Below are 25,432 nucleotides of genomic sequence, written 5' to 3'. Positions count from 1 at the left end.
TCTTTCATGAGCTACCCTCTTCTCTATCACCTGCAGCCCCCCTCCCCTCCCCCTGTCCCCTTTCTCTCCTTTTTGTTCTAGATTTCTATACCCTATTGAGTATGTATGCTGTTTCTTCTCTGAGCCATTTTTTACAAGGCATTGGGGTTAAGTGACTTGCCCAAGGTCACACATCTAGGTAATTATTATGTGTCTGAGACCAGATTTAAACTCAGGTCCTCCTGAATCCAGGGCCTGTGCTCTTTCCCACTGCTCCACCTAGCTTCTCTGAATGACTTGAGGGTTCCTTCATTCCCCCTCACCTTCCCCCCTTTCCATACCATTGCAAAAGCTATTTCTTGACTCTTTTACATGAAATATATTAGCCTATTATACCTCTCCTTTCTTTTTCTCCCAGTACATTTCCCTTTCACCCATTGACTCCATTTTTACACTATATTATGCCATCATATTCAGCTCTTTCCTATGCCTTGTCTACATATGCTTTTTCTAAACTGCTCTAATAAATGAGAAGGTTCATATGAGCATTATCAGTATCATCTTCCCATTCAGGAATATACATAGTTGAGCATCACTAAGTCCCTCATAATTTACCCTTCTCATCCACTCTATGCTTCACTTGAGTCCTGTACTTGAAGATCAAACTTTCTGTTCAGCTCTGGTTGTTTCAGCAGGAACATTTGAAATTCCCGTTTCATTGAAAGTCCATCTTTTCCCCCGGAAGAAGATGTTCAGTTTTGCTGGGTAGTTGCTTCTCAGTTGCATTCCAAGCTCTTTTGCCTTCTGGCATATTATTATTCCAAGTCCTATGAGCCCTTAATGTAGATGCTGCTAAGTCCTGTGTGATCCTGACTGTAATGCTGTGATATTTGAATTGTGACCTTCTGGCTGATTTTAATATTTTCTCTTTGACTTGTGAGTTCTGGAACTTAGCTATAATATTCCTGGGGGTTATTTTTTTTGGATCTCTTTAAGGAGGAGGTTGGTAGATTCTCTCAATTTCTATTTTGCCCTCTGCTACTAGGATCTCAGGGCAGTTTTCCTGTAGGATTTCTTTAAAAATGAAGTCAAGGCTCTTTTCCTGGTCATGACTTTCAGGTAGTCCAATAATTTTTAAATAAATATAAATTTAAATCTCTTGTATCTGTTTTCCAGATCAGTTGTTTTTTATTCTTTTGGTGTTGAATTATTGTGTTTTTATTGCTTGCAAAGTCATCAGCTTCCTTTAGCTCTGATCCTACATATGAAGAAATTGTTTTCCTGAGAGAGCTTTCTTATCTCTTTTTCCATCTGGCCAATTCTGTTATTTAAGGAATTCTTTCTCCTCATTAACTTTTTTGGATTGGTTTATCCATTTGACCTAAACTGGTTTTTAACATGTTGTTTTCTTCAGCATTTTTTTGGATCTCCTTGACTAAACTGCTGACTTGGTTTTCATGTTTTTCCTGCATCTCCTTCATTTCTTTTCTCAATTTTTCCTTTATCTCCCTTACTTCATTTTCAAAATTTTTTTATTTTTATTTTTTTCAATATTTAGAGATTTTATTTGAATTTTGAGTTTTACAGTTTTTCTCCCAATCATACTCCCCCCCACAGGAAGCAATCTGTCAGTCTTTATTTTGTTTCCATGTTGTACATTGATCTAAATTGAGTGTGATGAGAGAGAAATCACATCCTTAAGGAAGAAACAAAAAATATAAGAGATAAGATCAGACAATAAGATATCTGTTTTTTTTCTAAATTAAAGGAAATAGTCCTTGAAATTTCTTCAAACTCCATGGCTCTTTATCTGGATACAGATGGTATTCTCCATTGCAGATAGCTTAAAATTGTCCCTGGTTGTTGCACTGATAGAATGAGCGAGTCCATCAAAGTTGATCATCACCTCCATGTTGCTATTAGGGTGTACGGTGTTTTTCTATTTCTGCTCATCTCACTCAGCATCAGTTTATGCAAATCCCTCCAGGCTTCCCTGAAATCCCATCCCTCCTGGTTTCTAATAGAACAATAGTGTTCCATGACATATACATATACCACAGTTTGCTAAGCCATTCCCCAATTGAAGCACATTTACTTGATTTCCAATTCTTTGCCACCACAAACAGGGCTGCTATGAATATTTTTGTACAAGTGATGTTTTTACCTTTTTTCATCATTGGGTATAGATCCAGTAGTGGTATTGCTGGATCACAGGGTATGCTCATTTTTGTTGCCTTTTGGATGTAGTTCCACATTTCTCTCCAGAAAGGTTGAATGAGCTCACAGCTAACAGTGTAATAGTGTCCCAGATTTTCCACAACCCTTCTAATGATCATTATCCTTTCTGGTCATATTGGCCAGTCTGAGAGGTGTGAGGTGGTACCTCAGAGAAGCTTTGATTTCCATTTCTCTAATAAGTAATGATTTAGAGCAATTTTTCATATGACTATGGATTGCTTTGATCTCCTCATCTATAAATTGCCTTTGCATATCCTTTGACCTTTTGTCATTTGGGGAAATAGCTTTTTTTTAAAATATGACTCAGTTCTCTGTATATTTTAGAATTGAGTCCTTTATCAGAATCATTAGTTGTAAAGATTGTTTGCCAATTTACTACATTTCTTTTGATCTTGGTTACAGTGGTTTTATCTGTGCCAAAGCTTTTTAATTTAATGTAATCAAAATCATCTAGATTGTTTCCATCTCTTCCTTAGTCATAAACTGCTCCCCTTTCCATAAATCTGACAGGCAAACTAGTCTTTCATCTTCTAATTTGCTTATAGTATTGTTTTTTTATGTCTAAATCCTGTAGCCATTTGGATCTTATCTTGGTAAAGGGTGTTAGGTGTTGGTCTAATCTAAGTTTCTTCCATACTAACTTCCAATTTTCCCAGCAATTCTTATCAAAGAAAGAGTTTTTTAACTAATAGCTGGACTCTTTGGGTTTATCAAACAGCAGATTACTATAATCCTCTCCTGCTTTTGTGTTGTGTCATATGTGTTCCAGGCTAAGAGCTATGAAGGGTTAACACAGAAATAGTTATGTGCTTTAACGAGCAAGATGTACTTCAGAGCTTAGATAAGGGAGTAGCTGCATGTCTGAGCTAACAAGGTGTATTCCCAGGCTCAAATAGATAGCGCATTCTGAGATAATTACCTTCTTCACTCTGTTTGTCAAAACACTGTTTGGTTCTCAATCACCTAAGACATACACAAGGTATGCAGTGAAAAAAAATGCTTGCTAAAACGCTTATGTAATTGGTTACATAAATGTAGAGTATAAAAGTATGTATCCTGTGATCAATAAACTAACCAGCTTATGCATCATATTGGTGTTGGCCTGAGTTCCCTCCGCCGGACTCAACACTTTTGCACCTAGTCTATTCCACTGGTCCACCACTCTATTTCTTAGCCAGTACCAAACAGTTTTCATAACTGATGCTTTATAATATAATTTCAGATCAGGTAGGGCTAAGCCCCCTCCTTTTGCACTTTTTTTCATTAAATTATTGGAAATTCTTGACTTTTTATTTCTCCATGTGAATTTACTTAGAATTTTTTCTAATTCATTAAAGTAATTTTTTTGGAATTTTGCTTGGTAGGGCACTAAACAGGTAGTTTAGTTTTGGTAGAATTGTCATTTTTATTATATTAGCTCTACCTATCCATGAGCAGTTGATATTTGCCCAGTTATTTAAATCTGATTTAATTTGTGTGACAAGTGTTTTATAATTGTTTTAAAAAGTTTCTGAGTCTGCCTTGGGAAATAGACTCCCAGGTATTTTATATTGTCTGAGGTTACTTTGAATGGGATTTCTCTTTCTAGTTCTTCCTGCTGTATCTTTCTAGACATATATAGAAAAGTTGAGGATTTATGAGGGTTTATTTTATATCCTGCAACTTTGCTAAAATTGCTAATTGTTTCCAGTAGTTTTTTGGATGATTTCTTGGGATGCTCTAGGTAGACCATCATGTCATCTACAAAGAGTGAGAGTTTTATCTTTTCCTTCCCAATTCTAATTACTTCAATTTCTTTTTTCTTCTCTAATTGCTGAAGCTAACATTTCTAATATGATATTAAATAGTAGTGGTGATAGTGAGCATCCTTGTTTCACCCCTGATCTTATTGGGAATGCCTCTAGCTTCTCCCCATTGAATATAATGCTTTTTGATGGTTTCAGATAGATACTGCTAATTATTCTAAGGAACAGTCCATTTATTCCTACACTCTCTATGTTTTTAGTAGGAATGGATGCTATATGTTGTCAAAAGCTTTTTCAGCATCTTTTGATATGATCATATAATTTCTGACAGGTTTGTTGTTGATATAATTGAGTGTACTAACAGTTTTCCTAATATTGAAGCAACCCTGCATTCCTGGGATAAATCCTACTTGATCATAATGTATTATCCCAGTGATAACTTGTAATCGTTTTGCTAAGATTTTTATTTAAGATTTTTGCATCTATATTCATCAGGGAGCTAGGTCTATAATTTTCTTTCTCTGTTTTAACACTCCCTGGTTTAGGTATCAGCACCATATTGGTTTCATAGACAGAGTAGGCAGAGTTCCATCTTCCCCTATTTTCCCCAAGAGTTTATATAGAATTGGAACCAATTGTTCCTTAAATGTTTGGTAGAATTCACTTGTGAATACATCAGGTCCTGGAGATTTTTTCTTAGGGAGTTCAATGATGGCTTGTTGAATTTCTTTTTTTGAGATAGGGTTGTTTAGGTATTTAATCTCTTCATTTAACCTGAGCAATTTATATTTTTGTAAATATTCATCCATTTCACTTAGATCATCAAATTTATTGGTATAGAGTTGTGCAAAATAATTTCAAATTATTACTTTACTTTCCTCCTCATTGGTGGTGAGTTCACCTTTTTCCTTTATGATACTATCAATTTGGTTTTCTTCTTTTTTTTATATCAAATTGACCAGGGGTTTATCAATTTTATTTGTTTTATTTATTAATTAAATTAATTAAAACCAACCAAAAGTTGTTTTTATTTATTAATTCAATAGTTTTTTTGCTTTTCATTTTATTAATTTCTCCTTTAATTTTCAGAATTTCTAATTTGGTATTTAATTGGGGATTTTTAATTTGTTCTTTCTCTAATTTTTTTAGTTGCATGCTTAGTTCATTGATTTCCTCTTTCTCTTAATTTATTCATGTAAGCATTTAAAGATATAATATATCCTGTGATAGCTACTTTGAGTGAATTCCATAGATTTTGGTATGTTGTTTCATTATTGTCATTATCTAGGGTAAAATGGTTAATTCTTTCCATAATTTCTTTTTTGGTCCACTCATTCTTTAAAATGAGGTTATTCAGTTTCCAATTGGTTCTGGGTCTATATCTCCTTGGCCCAATATTGAATATTACTTTTATTGCATTGTGATCTGAGAAAGATGCATTCACTATTTATGCCTTTCTGCAGTTGATCATTAGGTTTTTATGTCCTAGTACATGGTTAGTTTTTGTATAAGTGCCATGTACTGCAAAGAAAAAGGTATATTCCTTTCTATCCCCACTCAAGTTCCTCCATAAGTCTACCATATCTAGTTTTTCCAACAATCTAATTTACCTCCTTAACTTCTTTCTTGTTTATTTTATGATTCGATTTATCTAGATTTGAGAGTGGGAGGTTGAGGTCTCCCACTAGTAAGAGTTTTGCTGTCTATGTCTTCTCAGCTTCTCCTCTAAGAATTTGGATGCTATCCCACTGGGTGCATATATATTCAGTATTGAAATAACTTTATTGTCTATGATATCTTTTAGGAGGATAAACTTTCCTTCCTTATGTCTCTTAATGCTATCTATTTTTTGCTGTTGCTTTGTCTGAGATAAGGATTGCTACCCCTGCTTTTTTTACTTCAGCTGAAGCAAAATATATTTTGCTCCAACCTTTTACCTTTACTCTATATGTATCTCTCTGCTTCAAATGAGTTTCTTGTAAGCAGCATATTGTAGGATTCTGCTATGTGCTTACGTTTTAAGAGAGTTCATCCCATTCACATTCAAAATTATGATTACTAATTCTTTTTTGCCCTCCATGCTTTCTTCCCTCTGTTTGTATTTTCCCCTTTCCCCCGCTTTATCCGTAGTCCCCAGTATTTTGTTTCTGAATATCACCCCTTCAGTGTGTTTGCCCTCCTATATCACCCCTCCCTTTTCTTTCCCCTTTCCCTTTTCCCTTCCCTTCCTTTTGTTAGTTCTCCTTCCCCCCCACTTTCTCCATCCCTACTCCCCTTTTCCCATTTTAATACTTGAAAGGTTAGATGTTTTTTAAGTTAACTCAGTATGTGTAAATTGACTTTAAGACAAGTCTGATGAGAAGATGATTCAGGTGTTTCTCATCTCCTCCCTTCTTCCCCTCTATTACCATAGGTATTTTGTACCTCTTAGTGTAATGAGATTTATCCCATTCAATCCCCTCCCTCTTCCCATCTCCTTCCTGTCCCCTATTTAAGGGGGTAGTGTTTTTTAGATCATTCTATCTGAGTCATAGAAAATTCTGAGTATCCGTCATTTCTAGCTAAGTTCATTTTATCTAATAGAATTAAAAATCTTGAGAGTTATTAGAGTCTTTTTCCCAAGTGGAGTCAAAGCCAGTTACATCCCATTGGATAGTAGTCTCATGGATAGGTCATGAATGTCCATCACTTCTGCCTAGGTATATTCTCTCTGTTAGAGTTACAATTCTCAAGATTTTTGCGTATCTTTTTTCCCATGTTGGGATCAGTTTCAACTTATTGGATAGCAGTTTTTTTTCTTTTACCGCCCCCCCCCTTTTTACCTTTTCATGTGTCTCTTGAACCTCCTGTTTTATGTCCAAATTTTCTATTTCGCTCTGGTCTTTTCATCAGGAATTTCCGGATTTCTTCCATTTTGTTAAATGTCCATCTTTTTCCTTGGAAGAGAAGGCTCAGCTATGTGGGATAGTGGATTGTTGGCTGCATTCCAAGCTCCCTTGCTCTTCAAAATATCTCATTCCAGGCCCTTGGATCCCTTAATGCTGATGCAGCCTGGTCCTACATAATCCTTACTGTGGCTCCTTGATATTTAAATTGTTTCTTTCTGGCTGCTTGCAGGATTTTGTCTTTTATCTGATAGTTCTGGAATTCGGTGACAACATTCCTTGGTGTTTTCATTTTAGGATCTTTTCTAGAGGGGATCAATGTATTCTTTCAATAACTACTTTGTCCTCTGGTTCCATGATATCAGGGCAGTTTTCCATTGCTAGATCCTGTAATATTAAGTCCAGGCTTTTTTTTTCTCTTCAATGTTTACAGGAAGTCTCTTGGGTTTCTTTTTCCAAATTTTTCAGTTGATTTTTAAACTTCCTTATTTCTTCAAGGAAGTTTTTCTGTGCTGAAGACCAGATCATATTCTCCTCAGAGGTTCTAGGTCTCTCTGAGTTAGGGTCTTTTCCTTCCAAGAATTTTTCTATGAATCCGCCTTTCCATTGACCTTTCTTCATTTTGCTAAGACCTTGCATTGGGGATGGACTGGTTCACAGGGGTTTGGGATCTCTAGAGGCTTTACTCAGAGTGCAATTTCTTGGGCTGGTCAGTAGGAGGTGCCGGTTGCTTTCTCTGGAGTGTCTGTGAACTTGATTGAGGCTTTCTCCCTTAGCTTGAAGGGCGTGGTTGAAGCTATTCAATCTTTTTGCCTTCAGTCAATGGTGGGCTTTACCCTGGGGTGAGGTAATTCCTCTCCCTTTTGTCAGCTGGGCTGGTTCTTCTACTCACACAGCTGTGCCTGAGGCAGAAGTAGTCTGCTATTGTTTGTTCTGGGAAGAGGCCTCAGCAGCAGTGGAGGTGTAGACTCAAGAGTTCCCCAGACCAGAGGAGCCCAGGGATGGTGTCTTCAGCTCTCCTGCACCGGAACTCTTCCCCCCAGCCCTTTTGGCAAGCTCCAGAGGGTCATCACTGACACCAGTGCCTCTGCTCCCTAGTTGACTCAAGCCCCCATGGTCTAGCCCCACCTTTGATCCAGCAGGTCAGTCTTTCAGGCCCTCAGACTCCCTAGCTCCAATTCAGCTAATCTGAGGCTGATCCGCCCTCTGAGGCCAGACTCACCCACCCAGATTCGCCAAAGGCTGCTGAGGTAGACAAATTCTGAGGTAGATGTTCTTTCTTCTGGCTTTTCTTTCTGGGTTTTGTGGGTCGGATTTCTGTTAAGAGGTTTGTTTCATTTGATAGATGGGGAAAGATCAGGAGACTTTAGAACTGTGCCTGTCTTCTCTCCGCCATATTGGCTGGAAGTCTGATCTTTTTTTTTTTTTAACAATGCAATGGGGTTAAGTGACTTGCCCAAGGCCACACAGCTAGGTAATTATAAGTATCTGAGGCCAGATTTGAACTCAGGTACTCTTGACTCCAGGGCTGGTACTCTATCCACTGCACCACCTAGCTGCCCCCTCACAATCTTTTTTGAGCTCTATCATAGCCTGAGCCCAACTTCTATCTTGGGGATTTTAGTTGCAGAAACTTGGACTTTCTCATCTTCTTAGTGTGTGTTTTCATTCTCTGTGGGACCAAAGTAATTGTCTGTGGTCAGGTTCCTTTATTTTTTTTCTGTTTACTCATTTTCCTAGTCTGTGTCCTGGTTTTGGGGTGCTTCCTGAGCTGTGCTCTGGTCTGTGGATGACCAGAAGCACACTCTTCTGCCCTGGAGCTGTGAGGAGGGTCCCTGCTCTGCTAGGGCAGTAGGGGGTCCAAGACTGTGACCAGGGTCTGATTATGAACAAAGCGCCAGAGTCCTGTCCCAGGGACAGAGGAGAGATCTCGACTGTCTCCCCCCCCCCTTACCTTCTATGGGCTGAGTGTGCTAAAAGCAGCTGCCAGCAGCTCCCTGCTGAGCCACTCTGTGGGCCTGCTTCTGTTTCCTGGGGTCTGGGCTTCTCTGAGGGCCATGGCCATGCTGAGTAGGGCCACACTGGCCTGGTCTTTGCGCTCACTCTGGCAGAGGTTTCCTGGCTAATCTTCCAAGTTGTGCTTGCTGCTCCCTGTGGCAAGTCAGGAAACTGCTTTTGCTGCCAGGAGATGGAGCTCTCAGGGACCCAGGGAACCCTGTAGGAGTGGCTCCTGGAAGGCTAGAGCTCCTTTGCTCCATCTGCTGCCCCCTCCAACAATGTGGAACAGAGCCTTCCCATGATTTTCCAGGTTACTTTGAGCTGGAGAATTGCCTCCCTGGTTATTTCTGTGTTTCTGTGTCTCCAAAATTTAGTTAGAGTCATAATTTTAAGGTTTTTGAAATATTTTGGAGAAAGCTCCTAGGAAAGGCTATTCTGCTGCCATCTTGGCTCTGCCCCTCTCCCCCCACTCCCAGTACCAAATAGTTTTGATGATTGTTGCTTTATAATATGGTTCTTAAATCTGGTCCAGGTAGGCTACTTCCCCTGTATTTTTTCATTAATTCTTTTGATATTCTTAACTTTTTGTTTCTCCAGATGAATTTCATTACTTTTTTTTCCTAGCTCTATAAAATAGTTTTTTGGTAATTTGATTGGTATGGCATTGAAAAAGTAATTTATTTTAGTCATTTATATTATTTGGCTCAGTATACCCATTATTATTGACATTTTTCCAATTGGATAGGTCTGACTTAATTTCTGTTAAAAGTGTTTTGCAATTGTGTTAGTATAGTTTCTGGATTCATTTTGGGAAGTAAGATTCTCAAGTATTTTATGTTTTTTACAGTTACTTTATTTTCTTTTTTGCAAGGCAATGGCACTAAATGACTTGTCCAAGGTCACACAGCTAGGTAATTATTAAGTGTCTGAATTCGGATTTGAACTCAGGTACTCCTGACTTAAGGGCTCTATCCACTACGCTACCTTAGCTGCCCCTACAGTTACTTAAAATGGAATTTCTCTTTCTATTTCTTGCTGTTGGACTTTTTATTTAAAATTAGAAAAAAGTGTAACCCTTACAACTCAAAATGGAATTAATGAATACTAGGGTGAAATGAAAAAAATGTGCAGAATGGATAAGAAAAATAAACCACAGTGGTAATTCCCAGTCTATAGTGGATAAAGTGTAACAGAATAGATAGTTTTCAAAGGAGGAAACACATTTTTAATAATCAATTGAAAAAATACTCAACATTACTAATAGTAGGAGATACAAATTAAAACAATTGGCAAAAATAAAAAAAGGAATAAAATAAAATATTTATATTGTTGTAGAGAAACAGATTCATTCACTGCTGGTGAAATAGGATATTTGTGGTATTGTACACTTAGAGAATGTTTCTGAATGACAGCCTTGTATGCAATAAACATTACAAGCATAAACATACATTCCAATAATTTCATTGTTGAGAAATGCAAATAAAAACAGAGAAGTTCCTTGAATATTTTTCAAATAAGTGTGCCATGCAAATGCAAAAAAAAGACAAACAACCTAAATGGAGGAATAGTTATATAAACTATGTTAGAAATTTTTAATATAATTGAAATAAACTAGTTTGAGAATTATGAGGAAATCTGGACCAGCCTTTCTGTAATCATTAAAAATGAACAGAACCAGAAGAATATAGTAAATACTAATAGTAAATGAGAAAGGACAAAGAATTCTGAATAGGATTTAGAGATTGATATTTTAAATAGTGTTATGATATTTTATGCATTGAATTTAATTTTAATATAAATAAAAAGTTAAGTTTAATTTATTCTGATGTTCAGTATTTTATTCTAAAGTAAACCAAAGAGTTGATGGATCCTCAGATATTGTTTCTTTCTCTGTCTCTGTCTCATTTGTACAAAAAAATTCAAAAAAATTTTCTGGGAATGTAACCAAGGACAAGCTTAGTGTTTATCCAAATTTATATAAGCCCTTATTTTCACAGATTAATGGTGAAAAGAGGTACATTTAACCATTTTTTAACTAAAGCTTTTATAGCAGAATTTAGAATATAGTTTTTGAGCCATAAGTAACTATTTCTAATAAATTATCCTGTATGTTACATTTAGACCTTAAAAATTCTCATTTAAAAAATCTGTTTTAAATTATAATTTTAGTATTTTAATCTATAAAATAGCATTGAGCAAGTGAACAATCTACGAGAAATACAAGCACTGAGGCGCCTGAATCCACATCCAAATATTCTTACATTACATGAAGTTGTCTTGTAAGTATAATTGATTTTATTTTTTTTCAGTGTTCCATATTTTGATGTTTGCGATTTTATCTTTCTTTAACAGAAAAAATCAATGTTGGTTTTTTTTTAATTTTTTGCAAGGCAATGGGGTTAAATGATTTGCCTAAGATCACACTAAGACCAGATTTGAACTCAGGACCTCCTGACTCCAGGGCCAGTGATCTTATCCAGTCTTCCACCTAGTTGTCCCCTATTGGATTCCTTTCAAGGATTTTTTTAAAATTTATTTTTTTAAGCTCAAATGCCCCTAAAATGGGTTTGAGATAATGAAGAAAAAATTTTTGAGCATCATCATCCATTGTAGAATTGGAATTAAGATGAAGCCATGCATGTTCTGAATAGTTGTTGTCTTCATCATAATTTTATTGATTCCATTCTTTCCTCACTTCTCTAAGTAGTTTTATTAGACAAGTTTTCAAAGATAAGCCATAATAAATAAGAATGAATACAGTAATGATAACAGCTTATATTAACTTAGTGCCTTAGAGTTCATGAAGTGTCTTCCTCTCCCTGTGGGGGCAGTCAGGCAAGCAAACTGGGTAATTGAATAGTAATATTGTCAATGAGATTCAGAGAGAGGTACTGACAGGTTAGTCAGTGGCAGCGTTGTGGCATTTCAACCCAGGATTTTTCTTTTACAAGTCGAGTGCTCTATTCACTTAATGCTGTTCAGTGACTAGTGTTTTGAATTGGAATTTTTAAAATCTTTTGTTTTCCTCACTTAGCAGACCTCTCCTATTGGAGCTTTCTTTTTATTCTACATCTTGTTAATTTTATTTTTGCAAAGCATAGCCTAGCTATCTGTCTCTTAGTTGTCCTTGAGATAATGTTATTTTTATGATAGTAGACTTTTAGAATTCTGCTGTGAACTAAACTCCTATAATTTCAACTTAATTTTGTCTATTTATAAATATCTATTTAAAACAAAAACTTTCCCTTTTAATCACTAAGCTGTTGTCTTTGTACAATGTGTAGGAGTACCTTATGTTTACAAACTATGTTTAGAAATGAAATGAAGATTTGATTATTCTTCCTGATGAGGAGAAAACAGAATAAAAAATGCTTTTTTCTTCAGTGACAGAAAAACTGGTTCTCTTGCACTAATATGTGAACTTATGGACATGAATATTTATGAGCTTATACGAGGTATGTTGAATAACTTGAAAGCCAATCTAAAGTCCTATTTTAAAATATAGAGTTTTAAGACCTATTTACATATGTTGAAATGCTTTAATTTCTGATAATTTTTATTTTGGTATAGTAGTGATAACTAATGCATAGTGCAGTGACATTGCCCTCACTCACCAGAGATTTCTTATTCAGCAAGTTGAGATGCTGTGACTTGGATTGATTTCAAAATAAAAGAAAGTAGATAAAGTATCAGAGGATACAAAACAGATATTAATAAGACCATGACATTCTAGGCATTCAGATCAGACCCTTCTTCAGTGTATATTTACTCTAATTTTAGCAAGTCTGGTTTTCTGAGTTTTTTGGGGAAGATTAGAATCAGGGAGGGGAGAGTATGCCTAGAGCCAGGCATAGGCTCAGGAAGTGACAACTGTCTAATAATAAGACTGTAAATATTAAATTTAAAAAGCACATCAGTCCAGAACTATATAACAAGGAACAAATGACCTTATATGAGCTCAATTGCCTTTGAGAGTACCACTGTATTACTATAAAATATAATAATAATTATTATTATTATTATTATCATAAAAATTATATTCTGCATACACTAAGAAGGTGAGGAAAACAAGGTAAAGATTTAAGAAGATTTTCATTTATAATGATTAAAATTCTAAAATGTTTTATGCTTAAAGATGTAATCTTCTTTTATCTTTTATCCACTTAATTGGGACTTCTTATTCCTTAGAAGTATCAGAAAAATGAGAGATTATAGTAAATTGTATTTGAATTTGTCACATATGCTATATAAGTAATCTAGAATATTTTTGTGTAATTGTGTCCAATATAAAATTTGAAAAAACATAGTTTAAAAATACGTTCATTCACTTATTTTGCAATATCTTTTTATTGTTAACCTACTTATTGATAGTCTGCATTTCTAAAGCATTCACTTTTATAGTTAATTCTCAAAACTCAGGTGCAAGGAAGGATTTTTGAGATAATATATATGCACAGAAATTCAAAGCAATTTAATTTAAGGAATTAAAATTCTTTAACTCCCAAAGGTAAGGGAATGTATGTAATTGGAGAAATCTATTCTGAGACATATTTTCATCTAGACATTGTAGAAAATGAATAATTTTGTAGTTTGACACAGGCATCTTCCTCTCTGCTTGCCTAAGTCCAACCCCTCCTTCAAGTTCGAATTCCAGTCTTCTCTTCCATGAAGCCTTTCTAGACCTCTCTAGCCCTTGGTGATTATTCCTTTCTTTGAACTCCCATAGCACTTACTGACTCAGTCACTCGTTGATCGCATACATGACTCTGCATTATTATTTATCTTTTTAAATATATATATATGTATATATACATATATATATATATATATATCCTATCTCCCTAACTAGATTACTAGTACTTTTAGGGCATTGCACTATTCCTAATACCTCTTTTTTTTGTAACTGACACATAACAAGCATTCATATTTATTTATCATGATGACATCAAATTGTAACTAAAGTCAGTTCTTGCTGTTTTACTAAGAATAGTTACTCTCTTGTGTTTACTGGATTGTTAGATTATTAGATATATTGGAAATTAAAGGATGAATTAGTACTGAAATAGGGGAACAGTCACTTAATATGTAAAGAACCTAGCAATGTGTTTAGTAGTGTGCAGGATTTTAAAGAAAGTTTTAAGGATTCTTATCCTTAACACTTTTTGAATCTACTACAAATCTAAAGGTTGTCAAATAGTGAACAGTTGGATTTGTGATGTAGAGGAAAGAGCACTTGATTCAATCAGGAGTCCTGAATTACAAAACCAGTTCTGCCCCTGATTTGCTATACTTGGAAAAGATCACTACTTCTTTCTGGGCCTCAATTTCTCCAGTTACAAAATGAAAGAATTCTGTTAGATGATTTATAGGACCCTTCCAGCCCTAACATGATTCTAATTGCTAAGCCTTATGATTGTAGCTATTTATATAATGGAAATTCAGAGAAGTAAGAGATCATTGTGAGACATAATAGTTGGAGAAATCTTCCTAGAGGAGCAGGGAACTTGAGCTTGGATCTTGAAAGGTTTAATTTGGTAAGGAAAAAGGAAGGATGATATTCTAAAAGGTAGGAGAAAAGCAATTACTTTGGTAAGAAGTCTGAGCTTTCCAAATTTTTCTAGAAAATTGAGAATGTAAAATATATTTTCTTAAAATGTTAAATATAGCTTTCTGTGTTTTGGTTTCTAATATCTTTGTTGTATTTGTAATGCCATTTCATTGTCAGTTTTCAGTTAATTGTTCTCTTCTTTTATGTAATATTTCTTCCACACTTAGGTCCCTATAGAATTATATTAACTACATATTTGTGTTTGCCTGGTTTCTTGCCTTTTGCACTGATTCCTACATTTGAAATCCCTCTTTCGGGGGAATAGTCCAAGATATTTCACATAAGATTTTTTTTTATTACAATGAGCTATTGCAATGATATGGAAGGGGGGAGGCAAGGGGGAATGAGGGAAACTTTGCTCTCATCAGAGATGGCTAGGAGAGGAAACAGCAAATATACTCAATGGGGTATAGACATCTGGAGTAAGAAGGAGGGGGAGCAGGGGGAAGGGGTGGGGATGTGAATAAAGGAGGAGAGGATGGACCATGGGGGGAGAGTGGTCAGATATAACACATTTTCTTTCTTCTTGCAAGGGGCTGGGAATGGAAGGCCTGCCCAGGACCACAGGGCCAGGTGGATTCTGGGCCTAAGGGGTGATATGGGGGCTCAGGGCTTCTTGGCCCCAGGACCAGGGATCTGTCTGCTGTGCCACTCAGCGACCCTACAGCAGAGTCATAGTGAAAGGAGAGAGAAAATAGAGTACATGGTAGTGGAAAAAATAAGAAAGGAGGGAGTTGCGATCAGCAATGGCAACGGTGGAAAAATATGGAAATAACTTTTGTGATGGACTTATCATAAAGAATGAGATCCACCCATGACAGAGTTGTTGGTGTTGGAACAAAGACTCAAGCACATTTTTTTGTTATTATTATTTGGGGGAGGGTGCAGGGCAAGTAGGGCTGGATGGCCTGCCTGGGGCCACATAGTAGGGTGATCTTTGGGTGTCTGGGGCTGGATTTGGACCCAGGTGCTCCTGGCTCAAGGGCCAATGCTCTATCTGCCACCCACCCACCCCTACTATTATTACTATTTTATTTTATTTTGGGTCTTTTTTTTCCTTTCTTTTTTTTTGGTTTTTGCAGGGCAGTGGGGATCAGGTGGCTTGCATGTCACACGGCTGGGTGATTGTTGGGTTTATGAGGCTGGATATGGACTCGGGTGCTTGTGGCTCTAGGGCTGGTGCTTCGTCCATTGCACCACCTGGCCATACCTACAATTATTACTATTATTATTTTTTATTTTAATTTTTTTCTTTCCCCTTTACTTTTTTCGCCCAAACAAGTCTATCTATATTCATGGGGGAGGAGGGGTATTTTGTTTACTTGTAAACAAGAATATTTTATTAATGTAAAAAAAATTTGTATAAAATGAGAATAAAAAAAGAAATTAAAAAAAAAGAAATCCCTCTTTCCTTTTTCCCCTCTCCAACATCTCTATAATCAGATATCTCTAAAAATGAATAGGTTGGCTTGTCGAGCTGAGCCTTCCATCACTGGAGGTATTTCAAGTAGAGGTTTGTTTGATGGGGATGTTATAGAGAATACCTTGGGTAGAGGTCAGTCTGGGTCACCTCTGAATTTCTTTATATCTGTCTGTGACTTTAGGCTTTCTAGCTTAACCTGACTCACAAACCCAAAGAATTGATTGTTGGTGATCTACAATCTGACATTATTCAAGACTATAAAGATCAACATCAGATATCTTGTCCTAGCTCATTTAGAACTGACTCCTGTCAGGAATTCTCAGTTCTACTTTACTGATTAATATTTACTCTTTGAAGAATTTAGGAAGTAACAAATTTGTCCACAAAATTAGTATAAGTAAATCAGGGAGGCTGGTGATCATAGATTCTGTCATTAATGTAATGAATAACTCAGAACTTTTTAGTACTTTATGTTTACAAAACACTTTTTCCACAACATCCCTATGGGATAGGTAATGAACGAGTTGCTTTTTGGCTCTTAGAAGTCAAAGATTTTGTGTATTATCTCCAGTTTAAGGAAATTAAGCCTCATCCACGTGTGTGACATGTTCAATATCACAGTTTCTACATCTTTTGCTTCTTACTATAACTGCTTTCTCCATTTATCGGTTATTTTCTAAATGGACTTTGATTGCAGTTGAGCAGCCTTTTCTCCTTGATATTCTCTTTAGATTTTCATGACACTTCTCCCTCCTGGTTCTCATCTATGAACATAACTTCTCCTTCGTATCTTTTGCTCAGGCTTCAAGTCATGCCTACTCACTGTGGGGATCCATTAAGTCTCTTTCCTGGTCTTTGCTTTCTTCTCTCTCTCTAATGCTATTTCACTTGAAGATCTCATCAGCTCCCATGGAATCCATTATTTTTATGTAGATGATTCTCAGATCTTACATTGTTCAGTCTTTTTAGTTGTGACTCCCTTTGAGGTTTTCTTGGCAAAGGTAATAAAGTGGTTTGCTATTTGCTTTTTTTTTTTTTTTATGTTTTTGCTAGGCAATGGGGTTAAGTGGCTTGCCCAAGGCTACACAGCTAGGTAATTATTAAGTGTCTGAGGCTGGATTTGAACTCAGGTACTCCTGACTCCAGGGCTGGTTCTCTGTCCACTGTGCCACCTAGCTGCCCCTGCGATTTCCTTTTGTAGTTCTTTTTAAAGATGAGGAAAATGAGGCAAACAGGATTAGGTGACTATCTCACACAGATAGTAAAAGTGTCAGATTTGAATTCAGGTCCTTCTGAGCTCTATCCACTGTGCCATCTAGCTTCCCCAAGAGCTATATATCCAACTCTGATGTCTTTCCCAAACTCAGAAGTATCCAACTGTCTGGATTTTGTACAGACATTTATACAAAATTAGGCTGTGAAATTGCTTCCCAGAAATTTTTGTCTAATGGTGAATCTTTACCTCAGTAGGTGATATCTTTGGATTTATCAATCACTAATCTACTAGATACTTGTATTTTGATGTGTTTTTTATTTCACTCATGCTACTAATCAGTGCTTTGATTTTTAGTCACTACCAGAGTTGATGATTAATAATAATTAGCTACCATTTACATAGAACTTTAAGGTTTGCAAAGTGCTTTAAAAATATCATCTCATTTGCTCCTTGCAACAATACTGGGAGATAGGTGCTATTTTTACTAATATTTTACAGATAAGGAAACTGAAGCAGGCAGAGATTAAATGTTTCACCCAGTGTCATTATCTGAGGCTGGATTGGAACTCAGATCTTCCTGACTCCCAAGCCTAACACTGTGCTCTGTGCCATTTAGCTTCTTTGTAGTTTAGTTTGCAATCTAGCACTTCTCAGTTCCATTTCTACTCACTTTTTAAAAATCCATTTCCTTTGAGATTCTTGATATTTTTGTTCCTCTAGATGAATTTTGGGATTATTTTTTTCTAGATCTATGAAGTTATTCTTTGGTAGTTTGGTATAGCATTGAATAAGAACATTAATCTAGGCAATATCATTATTTAGGCAGTTTTTATTATATTTATGACATTATCTATATTATGTTGGCTTGATCTTCCCATGAACAATTAATATTTAATTTTTCAAAAGCATATTTTATATTTTATTCATGTAATTTCTAGGTATTTCTTGGTAATGTCTAGAGAAGCCAAGATCTTTACAGAATAGATGAAAATAAGCTTGGTGAGCAAGACTCCTCACAACTGGGGAAAACCAGTAAGGCCTCTTACCAAGGGTGATATTGGAGCTGAGTCTTGAAGAAAGTCAAGGAAATAAAGAGGCTGAGGTGAGGGGGACAGATCTTTTTTTGTCCTGAGGGACAGCTGGGGCAGAAGCATGAAGTATGAAATTGGAGTGTCATGTTTGAGGGCCTACAAGAAGCTCAATATAGCAGTCGTTAAGTTCAGTTGTACAAGAGTAGTGTGTGTATAAGAAAGCTGCAAAGAGCAGCACCGCACAAGAGAGTTTTCAGTACCAACCAGAGACCTTTCCCTTTGATCCAGGAGGTGATAAGGAGTCCTGGAGCCCCTCGGCTAAGAAAATGACACAGTCAGACTGATACTTTAGATGAGTGTAGGCAGAATGGAGCCAAGGAGACAAAGTAGAAGGCTGTTGGCTGTATGTGATTGATGACAAGGGCTTGAGCTAGGGTTGCAGTTATATGAGAGAAGGAAAGGGGAAAATGTACTGGAGTTATTTCGAAGGTGGAAATGGTAAGATATGGCAGTGGGTTGGATGTGGAGGATGAAGTGTAGCTGGGAGGATGGTGGTATCCTTTAGTGATGAGGAGGGATAGATGGATCTGGGAAGGACCTACATAGAGGTCAGTCAGTCTTGTAATAATCACTTATTAAGTACCTACTCTATGCTTTCTGCACTATGTTAAGTACACAGATTGGTAAAATATAGTCCCTGATCTCAGGGAGCTCAGTCTGATGGAGGAGATGATTTGGAGACAACCATGTACAAATTTAAATGTAGGATGAATAGGAGGTAATCAAAAGAGATTAGAAGCTCTAGAATCAGGGTGGATATAGAAGGTGGGATTTTAAGTGGGAAGTGGAGGAAACCAGGAAGCTGAGATGAGGGGAGAGCATTTCAAGCAATCAAGGTGCCAGTGAAAATGCCTGCAGCTGGGAGGTCATGGTTTCATTTGAGGAACAGCAAGGAGACTGTTGTCACTGAAGTGAAGATTACATGGAAGTACAAGGTACAATAAAACTGGAAAGATGATGAGAGGGGCAGGAGATGAAGGACTTTGAATACTAAGATGTGATCCCGGAAGTAGCAGGGAACAGAAGAGATGGGTGTGTGTGACATAAACAACACTTTAGGAATATCACTTATGTTGACAGAATGGGGGTTGAATTGGAGAAGAGAGACACTCATGGCAGGCAGACTTAACAGCAGGTTATTGCAACAATCCAGACATATGGGAATGAGTGCCTGTACTACAGTGGTATTAGTATGAAAAGATATGTATATTTGTGATGTATTTGTATTTCACAAAGGTGAAATCAATAGGACTCATCAACAGATTGGATATATATATATATATATATATATGTATATATATGGGTAAGAGACAGGATATATATATATATATATATATATATATATATATATATATATATATATATATATATATGGGTAAGAGACAGTAAAGAGTTGAAGATGGCACTTAGTTTTCAATCCTGGGAAGACTGGATGGAAGGATGGTGGTACCCCCAAAAGTAATAGGGAAGTTTGGAAGCAGGAAGGGTTTGAGGAGAAAGAGATTAAGTTTAGTTTTGAACTTGCTGATTTTGAAATTTCTATAGGACCTCCAGTTTGAGACATCTAATAGCAATTGGAGATGTGAGACTGGAGATCAGAAGAGAACTAATGGCTTAGTAGATTTTGCGAATCATCAGTATAACAATGTTGATTGAATCTGTAGGATCTGATGAGATTACCAAGTGTAAATGTATAGAGGAAGAAGAGAAGGTGGCCCAGGATAGAGCCTCATGGAACTCTTAGGAATAGTAGGTGTGTGACCTAAGTGATAAGAGATGAGGAAGAGGGAAGAAGAGGAAACTCTTGGAAAATTCATGATTTTTTTTTCAGTAAAATATGTGGTAAGGATCCTGCTGAAAGGGTAAGTGGCAGGAACCATGGGAGGTTTGAGAAAGAATGAAAAGCCATAGAAGAACTGCTAATGTGGATGGCATAGTAGTGAGTCATTTAGTAAGAGTTAAAATAGTGAAAGGAGAATAGTATAACTAGTACAAGGTAATACTGGGAGAGTATTGAAGAGTAAAAGAACTGGAGGTCACAGTTTGGAAAGTCAATAGATTTTGTCCAGGTAAGGGAGCTGGTGAGATGAATAAATAAATTAGTATAGATTCTTAATTTGGGGCACTTGAATTTGTTTTTAAAAATATTTTGAGGACTGTATTTCAATATAATTGGTTTTCTTTGTAATCCTTGTGTTTTATTTTTATGCATTTAAAAGCAATCTATAAGTTACAGGTGGTTCAACAGAATGATTAAAGGGGTTCCATGACATACAAAAAAGGGTTAAGATCCATGGATAAAGGGGCAGCTAGGTAGTGCAGTGAATAGAGATGGGACCTGGAGTCAGGAAGACTTGAATTCAAGCCTCATACACTTAATAATTAACTAGCTTGTGACCTTGGGCAAGTCACTTAACAATATTGCCTTGCAAAACCAAACTAAACCAAAATAAAAAGCCATGGATAAAGTGAAAAGAGAAAGTGGTCATAGAAAGAGCCTTGGGGAATATCAAAAGTTAGTAGGAGTGACCTGGATGAAGAGTCAGTAAAGGAGACCACGGAATCAGACAGAACTAGTGTCCCCAAGGAGATAACTGAATGCTAAAGACTGGGGGATAAAAGGCATTAGATTTAATACCTAAGAGATTTATGGTAATTTTGCAGAGAAGTATTTCTGTTGTTGTGAGTTATAAAAGCCGTACTGTAGAGGGTTTATAAGAGAGTGAGAGGAGAGGGAGTGGTGACATGTATAATATGATTTTTCTCAAGGGATGATAGTGGGGTTTGCTGGATCAGGTGAGGGTTTTTTAAGAATGGGGGAGATTTCAGCATGTTTGCAGATAGTTGTGAGAGAGAAAAGAGTGGGGGAGAGAGGGAGAGGGAGGAGAGGGAGATACACACACACACACACAGAGAGAGAGAGAGAGAGAGAGAGAGAGAGACAGAGAGAGACAGAGAGAGACAGAGAGAGACAGAGAGAGACAGAGAGAGAGACAGAGAAACAATTTGAACAATTTCCTGGAGAAGCTGGGAGAGGGATGAGCTGAAAGGAAGCTGTAGAAGGGTTTGCTTTGTCAAGGAAAAGGCCCAGAGTGAAGATTATATTGATGGAGTAAGCAAAGAGATCATGGATACTGAACTTTTAAAATATTTGAAGAATGAGTAGATTTAATAGTGGAGGACTAAGTAACCAGAATTAAAGACTTAGATCATGAGCTTTATGTTGTTTAGATCATTAAATCAGTACAGGCGGCATATCCCACACATGGCAACCCTGATTAACATTTCTCCCCCCTCCAAGTAATACCACTATGCCACATAGTAAAATATTTGAAACTATGGTATATAAACAATACTGAATTTTGGAAGACCAGAATGACCTCTGTTTATATTTCAACTTTGATATTCATTGTGTGGTGAATAAGGGCAGTCACTTAACCTCTGAAACTCATTTTCTTCATCTGGAAAATGAGGATAATTATATTTACATTTCTTACCTTACAAAAGTTATTAATAAGGAAAGTGCTATAGAAATATAAACTAATTATATTCTGTTGATTATAATTTGTGTCTATAGAGCCAATTATGCTATAAAACCATTTTATCTATTATGTTTTTTATTTTTTTATTTTTTAGGTTTTTTTTTTTTTTTGTAAGGCAGATGGGGTTAAGTGGCTTGCCCAAGGCCACACAGCCAGGTAACGATTAAGTGTTTGAGACCGGATTTGAACCCAGGTACTGCTGACTCCAGGGCCACTGTGCCACCTAGCTGCCCCTATCTATTATGTTTTTAAGCAACCAGGGAACTACTTTAGAAAGCGTGTCCCTGTGTAAGGGGAGATTTTCTCTACAGGGATGGAAAATCCTGGGTTTTAAACAGGGACTTGGAGTATACCTTCATGTAGTCTGTAAAGCATAATAGATGTCAGTATAAAAATACTGACTGAAGAAAGCCCCTGCTTCAAAGTGCAAGGCATATTTGCTAAAATAATTCTATTTGCTCCTGTGAAATTCAAGCTGGTTTATCTCTTACTAAAATGTAATATAATAATAATAATAATAATAACAACAACAACAACAATAATAATAATAATAAAGGACCCCAGCAGTTTTTAAAAATTTAGTTTAATTTATTTTTGTTACATTTTAAGTTCTGAACTGTCTCTTCCTTCTTCCCCAACCCACACTAGAGAAGGCTACCATTTGACACATATATAAATAGATGTAAAAGCAGACTACTCATACTTCTATATATCAGTCCTTTCTCTGACAGCAGATAGCAGCTTCTTTCATAGGTTCTTTATAGTTGATTTGAATATTTATGGTACTCTGAATAACTTGGGTGTTTATAATTACTATTTGAATAATATTGCTATTATATATTCAATGATCTCTTGATTCTGCTCATTTCCTTTTTCATTATTTCATGCAAATCTTTCCATGTTTTTCTAAAATCAACCACTTCATCATTTCTTATAACATATTAATATTCCATCACTATCATATACCACAACTTGTTTAAACATTCCCCAAATGATGGACATCCTCTCAATGACTGGATCAGAGGGCATACAGTTTTATAATTATATTACTGTCACAATTTTTCTATTCTCTTCACCCCAACATTTGTCATTTTCCCCTTCTAGCAATTTAGCCAATCTAATAGATCTGAGATGGTATCTCAAAGTAGTTTTAATTTGTATTTCTTTAATCAATTATGATTTAGAGCATTTTTCATATGACTATATATGGTTTTGATTTCTTCAACAAAAATTATTTTCATAAGTTTTCTACTTTCCTTCTAATTGTGGTTACATATGGTACCTTTTTTCTTAATTAGTTTATCTCTTTTAATTAAATGTTTTAGCTTTAACTTTATCTGAGATCATGAGTGCTAACTCTGCTTTTTTTGCATCAACTAAAACTTAATAAATTCTCATCTCACCTTTTACTCTGCATCGCTCTCATTTTAAAATGTGTTGTTTTAAGCAATGTATTTTCAAATTCTGGTTTTTAATCCATTCTGCTGTTTCTGTTTTATGGAGGAGTTCATTCCATTTACATTCAAAGTTATAATTACTAATTGTGCATTTCCCTCCATCTTATTTTTCCATCATTTTATCCTTCTCTCTTCCTCTCTTTACTCTATTCCTCCTCAAATATCTAATTAAGTTCTAATCACTGCCTCTCTAAGTTGCATCCTTTCTAAGAATCCCTTCCTTATCCTCTCTCCCCTTACTTGCCTTTTCCATAATCACCCTTTTTAAGGTCCTTCCTTAGCTTCTCCTCTTATTTTATTTTTTGATATGTATGCCTTTTTAAAAGTCTCCATCCTTTATCTTATACCTCACCCTCCTATTTCTCTGTAAGATGGAAAGACTTTTATACCTTTCTATATGTGTATGTCATTGCCTCTTTTATATCTTATTATGATGAGAATAATTTAGTACCAACAGCCCTCCATCCCCTCCTGCCTTCATTATAACATTTCTTATATTTTGCTTCTGATCACCACCTCCTCTAATCTGGTCTCCCTTCTATCAGCCCTACTCCTCTATAGTATAAGATAGATTTCCATACAAAGTTGAGTGGGTGTATTATTCTATCTTTGAGCCATTTCTCATCAGAGTAGCGTCAAGTGATGTCTATCTCCCTATCTTTCCCTTGACTTTAATAGGTCATTCATGCTTCTTCATGTGAGATAATTTACCCCATCTTATCCCTTCCTTAACTTTTCTCACAGAGCAATCTTTGACACACCTTATTTTCATTATTTTAAATCTTGTTCCATCAAAGTGAAATTATATCCATGCCCTCACTGCATACTCATCTTCTAACTGCCCTACATGTGATAAAGTTCTTAAGAGTTACAAACATCATCTTCTGATGAAGGAATGTAAACAGTTAATCTTAATGAATCTCTTAAGTTTTCTCTTTCCTGTTTACTTTTTTCTTTTCTTGAGTTTTTATTTGAAAATAACATTTTTTCTATTCAGCTCTCATCTTTTCATCAGTAATACTTGAAATTTCTCCAATTCATTGAAATTTTTCTTCCAGAAGTTCAAGATTGTGCTTAGTTTTACAGAATTGGTGAGTCCTTCTTGTTTTCCCAGTTCCTTTGCCTTTCAAAATCCCATATTCCAAGCTTTCTAATCCTCTTATATAGAAGCTTCTAAGGTTGACTCCATATTTGAATTGTTTCTTTCTGGCTGCTTGCTCCTACAGGAAGTAATTGGCAGATTCAATTTTGGTTTTATCCTCTGATTCTAGGATATTAGAGACATTTTCTTTAATAATTTCTTGAAATATCATTTCAGGGTGCTTTTTTATCATAGTTTCCAGGTATTCCAATAATTCTTTTTTTCTCCTTCCTCTGTATCTTTATTCTGACCATTAAAAATAAAAGTTTTAAAATTTTGTTTTTCCTATTGTATGCAACTGTAGTTTTTACCAGTCATTTTTTTTACTATTTTAAAATTCTTTTTGTTCATTTTATTATTACATTAATCTTGTTGTGAGAGTGAATATAACCCCACCCCCCACCCCCCTGCCAAAAATGGAGAAAACCTCAAAAATAGTGAGAGAGAAAGAAAAGTGTACTTCAGTCTGTGTGCAGATTCCAACAGCTCTGTCTCTGGGATGAGTTGCCTTCTTCCCCATCATAGCCACCAGAGAAGTTGCTTCTGTATTTTTACCACAGTTGCTATTACTAACTGTATATCCCTCCACTCTATTCCTCCCCCTTCTCATTTATTCTGTTCTCTCTCTCCTTTCACCCTGTCCCTGCACAGAAATGTGTTGTGTCTTAATACCCTCTTCCACAATCTTCCCTCTCTTCTATTACCTACTCCTCCCCCTTCCCTCACTCCATTCCCCCTTATCCCATCCCTTTCCACTCATTTTTCTCTAGGGTAAGATAGAGTTCTATACCCTATTAAGTGTGTATGTTGTTTCCTCTCTGAGCCATTTCTCATGAGAATGAAGGCTCACTCATCCCCCCCCCTTGCCTTCTCCCATTCTACTCCATTGCAAAAGCATTATCTTGACTCTTGTGTGAAATATCTTATCCCCTTCTTCCTCTTCTTTCCCTTCCTCCCAGTACTTTCCTTTTATCACCCATTGACTCCATCTTTTTACTATGTTATACCATTATGTTCAGCTCCTTCCTGTGCCTTGTCGTTATGCTCCTTCTAACTGCTCTTATAAATGAGAAAGTTCATATGAGCTTTCAGTATCTTCTTCCCAAGCA

General features: G+C 36.2%; 1 protein-coding gene across 4 annotated transcripts in view; it reads left to right on the top strand.

The window, feature by feature from the left end:
• MOK (MOK protein kinase) overlaps positions 1-25,432 on the top strand; it is a 125,157-nt gene that overhangs the window by 55,177 nt on the left and 44,548 nt on the right. For 2 of the 4 annotated variants that reach the window (XM_074213136.1, XM_074213137.1), the window contains exons 3-4: positions 11,035-11,124; positions 12,230-12,300. The exons of 1 other annotated variant lie outside the window; for it this stretch is intronic. In XM_074213136.1, the coding sequence (XP_074069237.1) occupies positions 11,035-11,124; positions 12,230-12,300 (161 nt within the window). Of the gene's footprint in view, positions 1-11,034; positions 11,125-12,229; positions 12,301-25,432 lie in introns of those variants that run through there. One more of the 4 variants, XM_074213138.1, reaches the window with a different exon arrangement.

Source organism: Macrotis lagotis, chromosome 1 (assembly GCF_037893015.1).
Source record: "Macrotis lagotis isolate mMagLag1 chromosome 1, bilby.v1.9.chrom.fasta, whole genome shotgun sequence".
In the NCBI taxonomy this organism is placed as follows: Eukaryota; Metazoa; Chordata; class Mammalia; order Peramelemorphia; family Peramelidae; genus Macrotis; species Macrotis lagotis.
The sequence above is the reverse complement of the archived record's forward strand: the minus strand, read 5'-3'. Positions and strand labels throughout refer to the sequence as shown.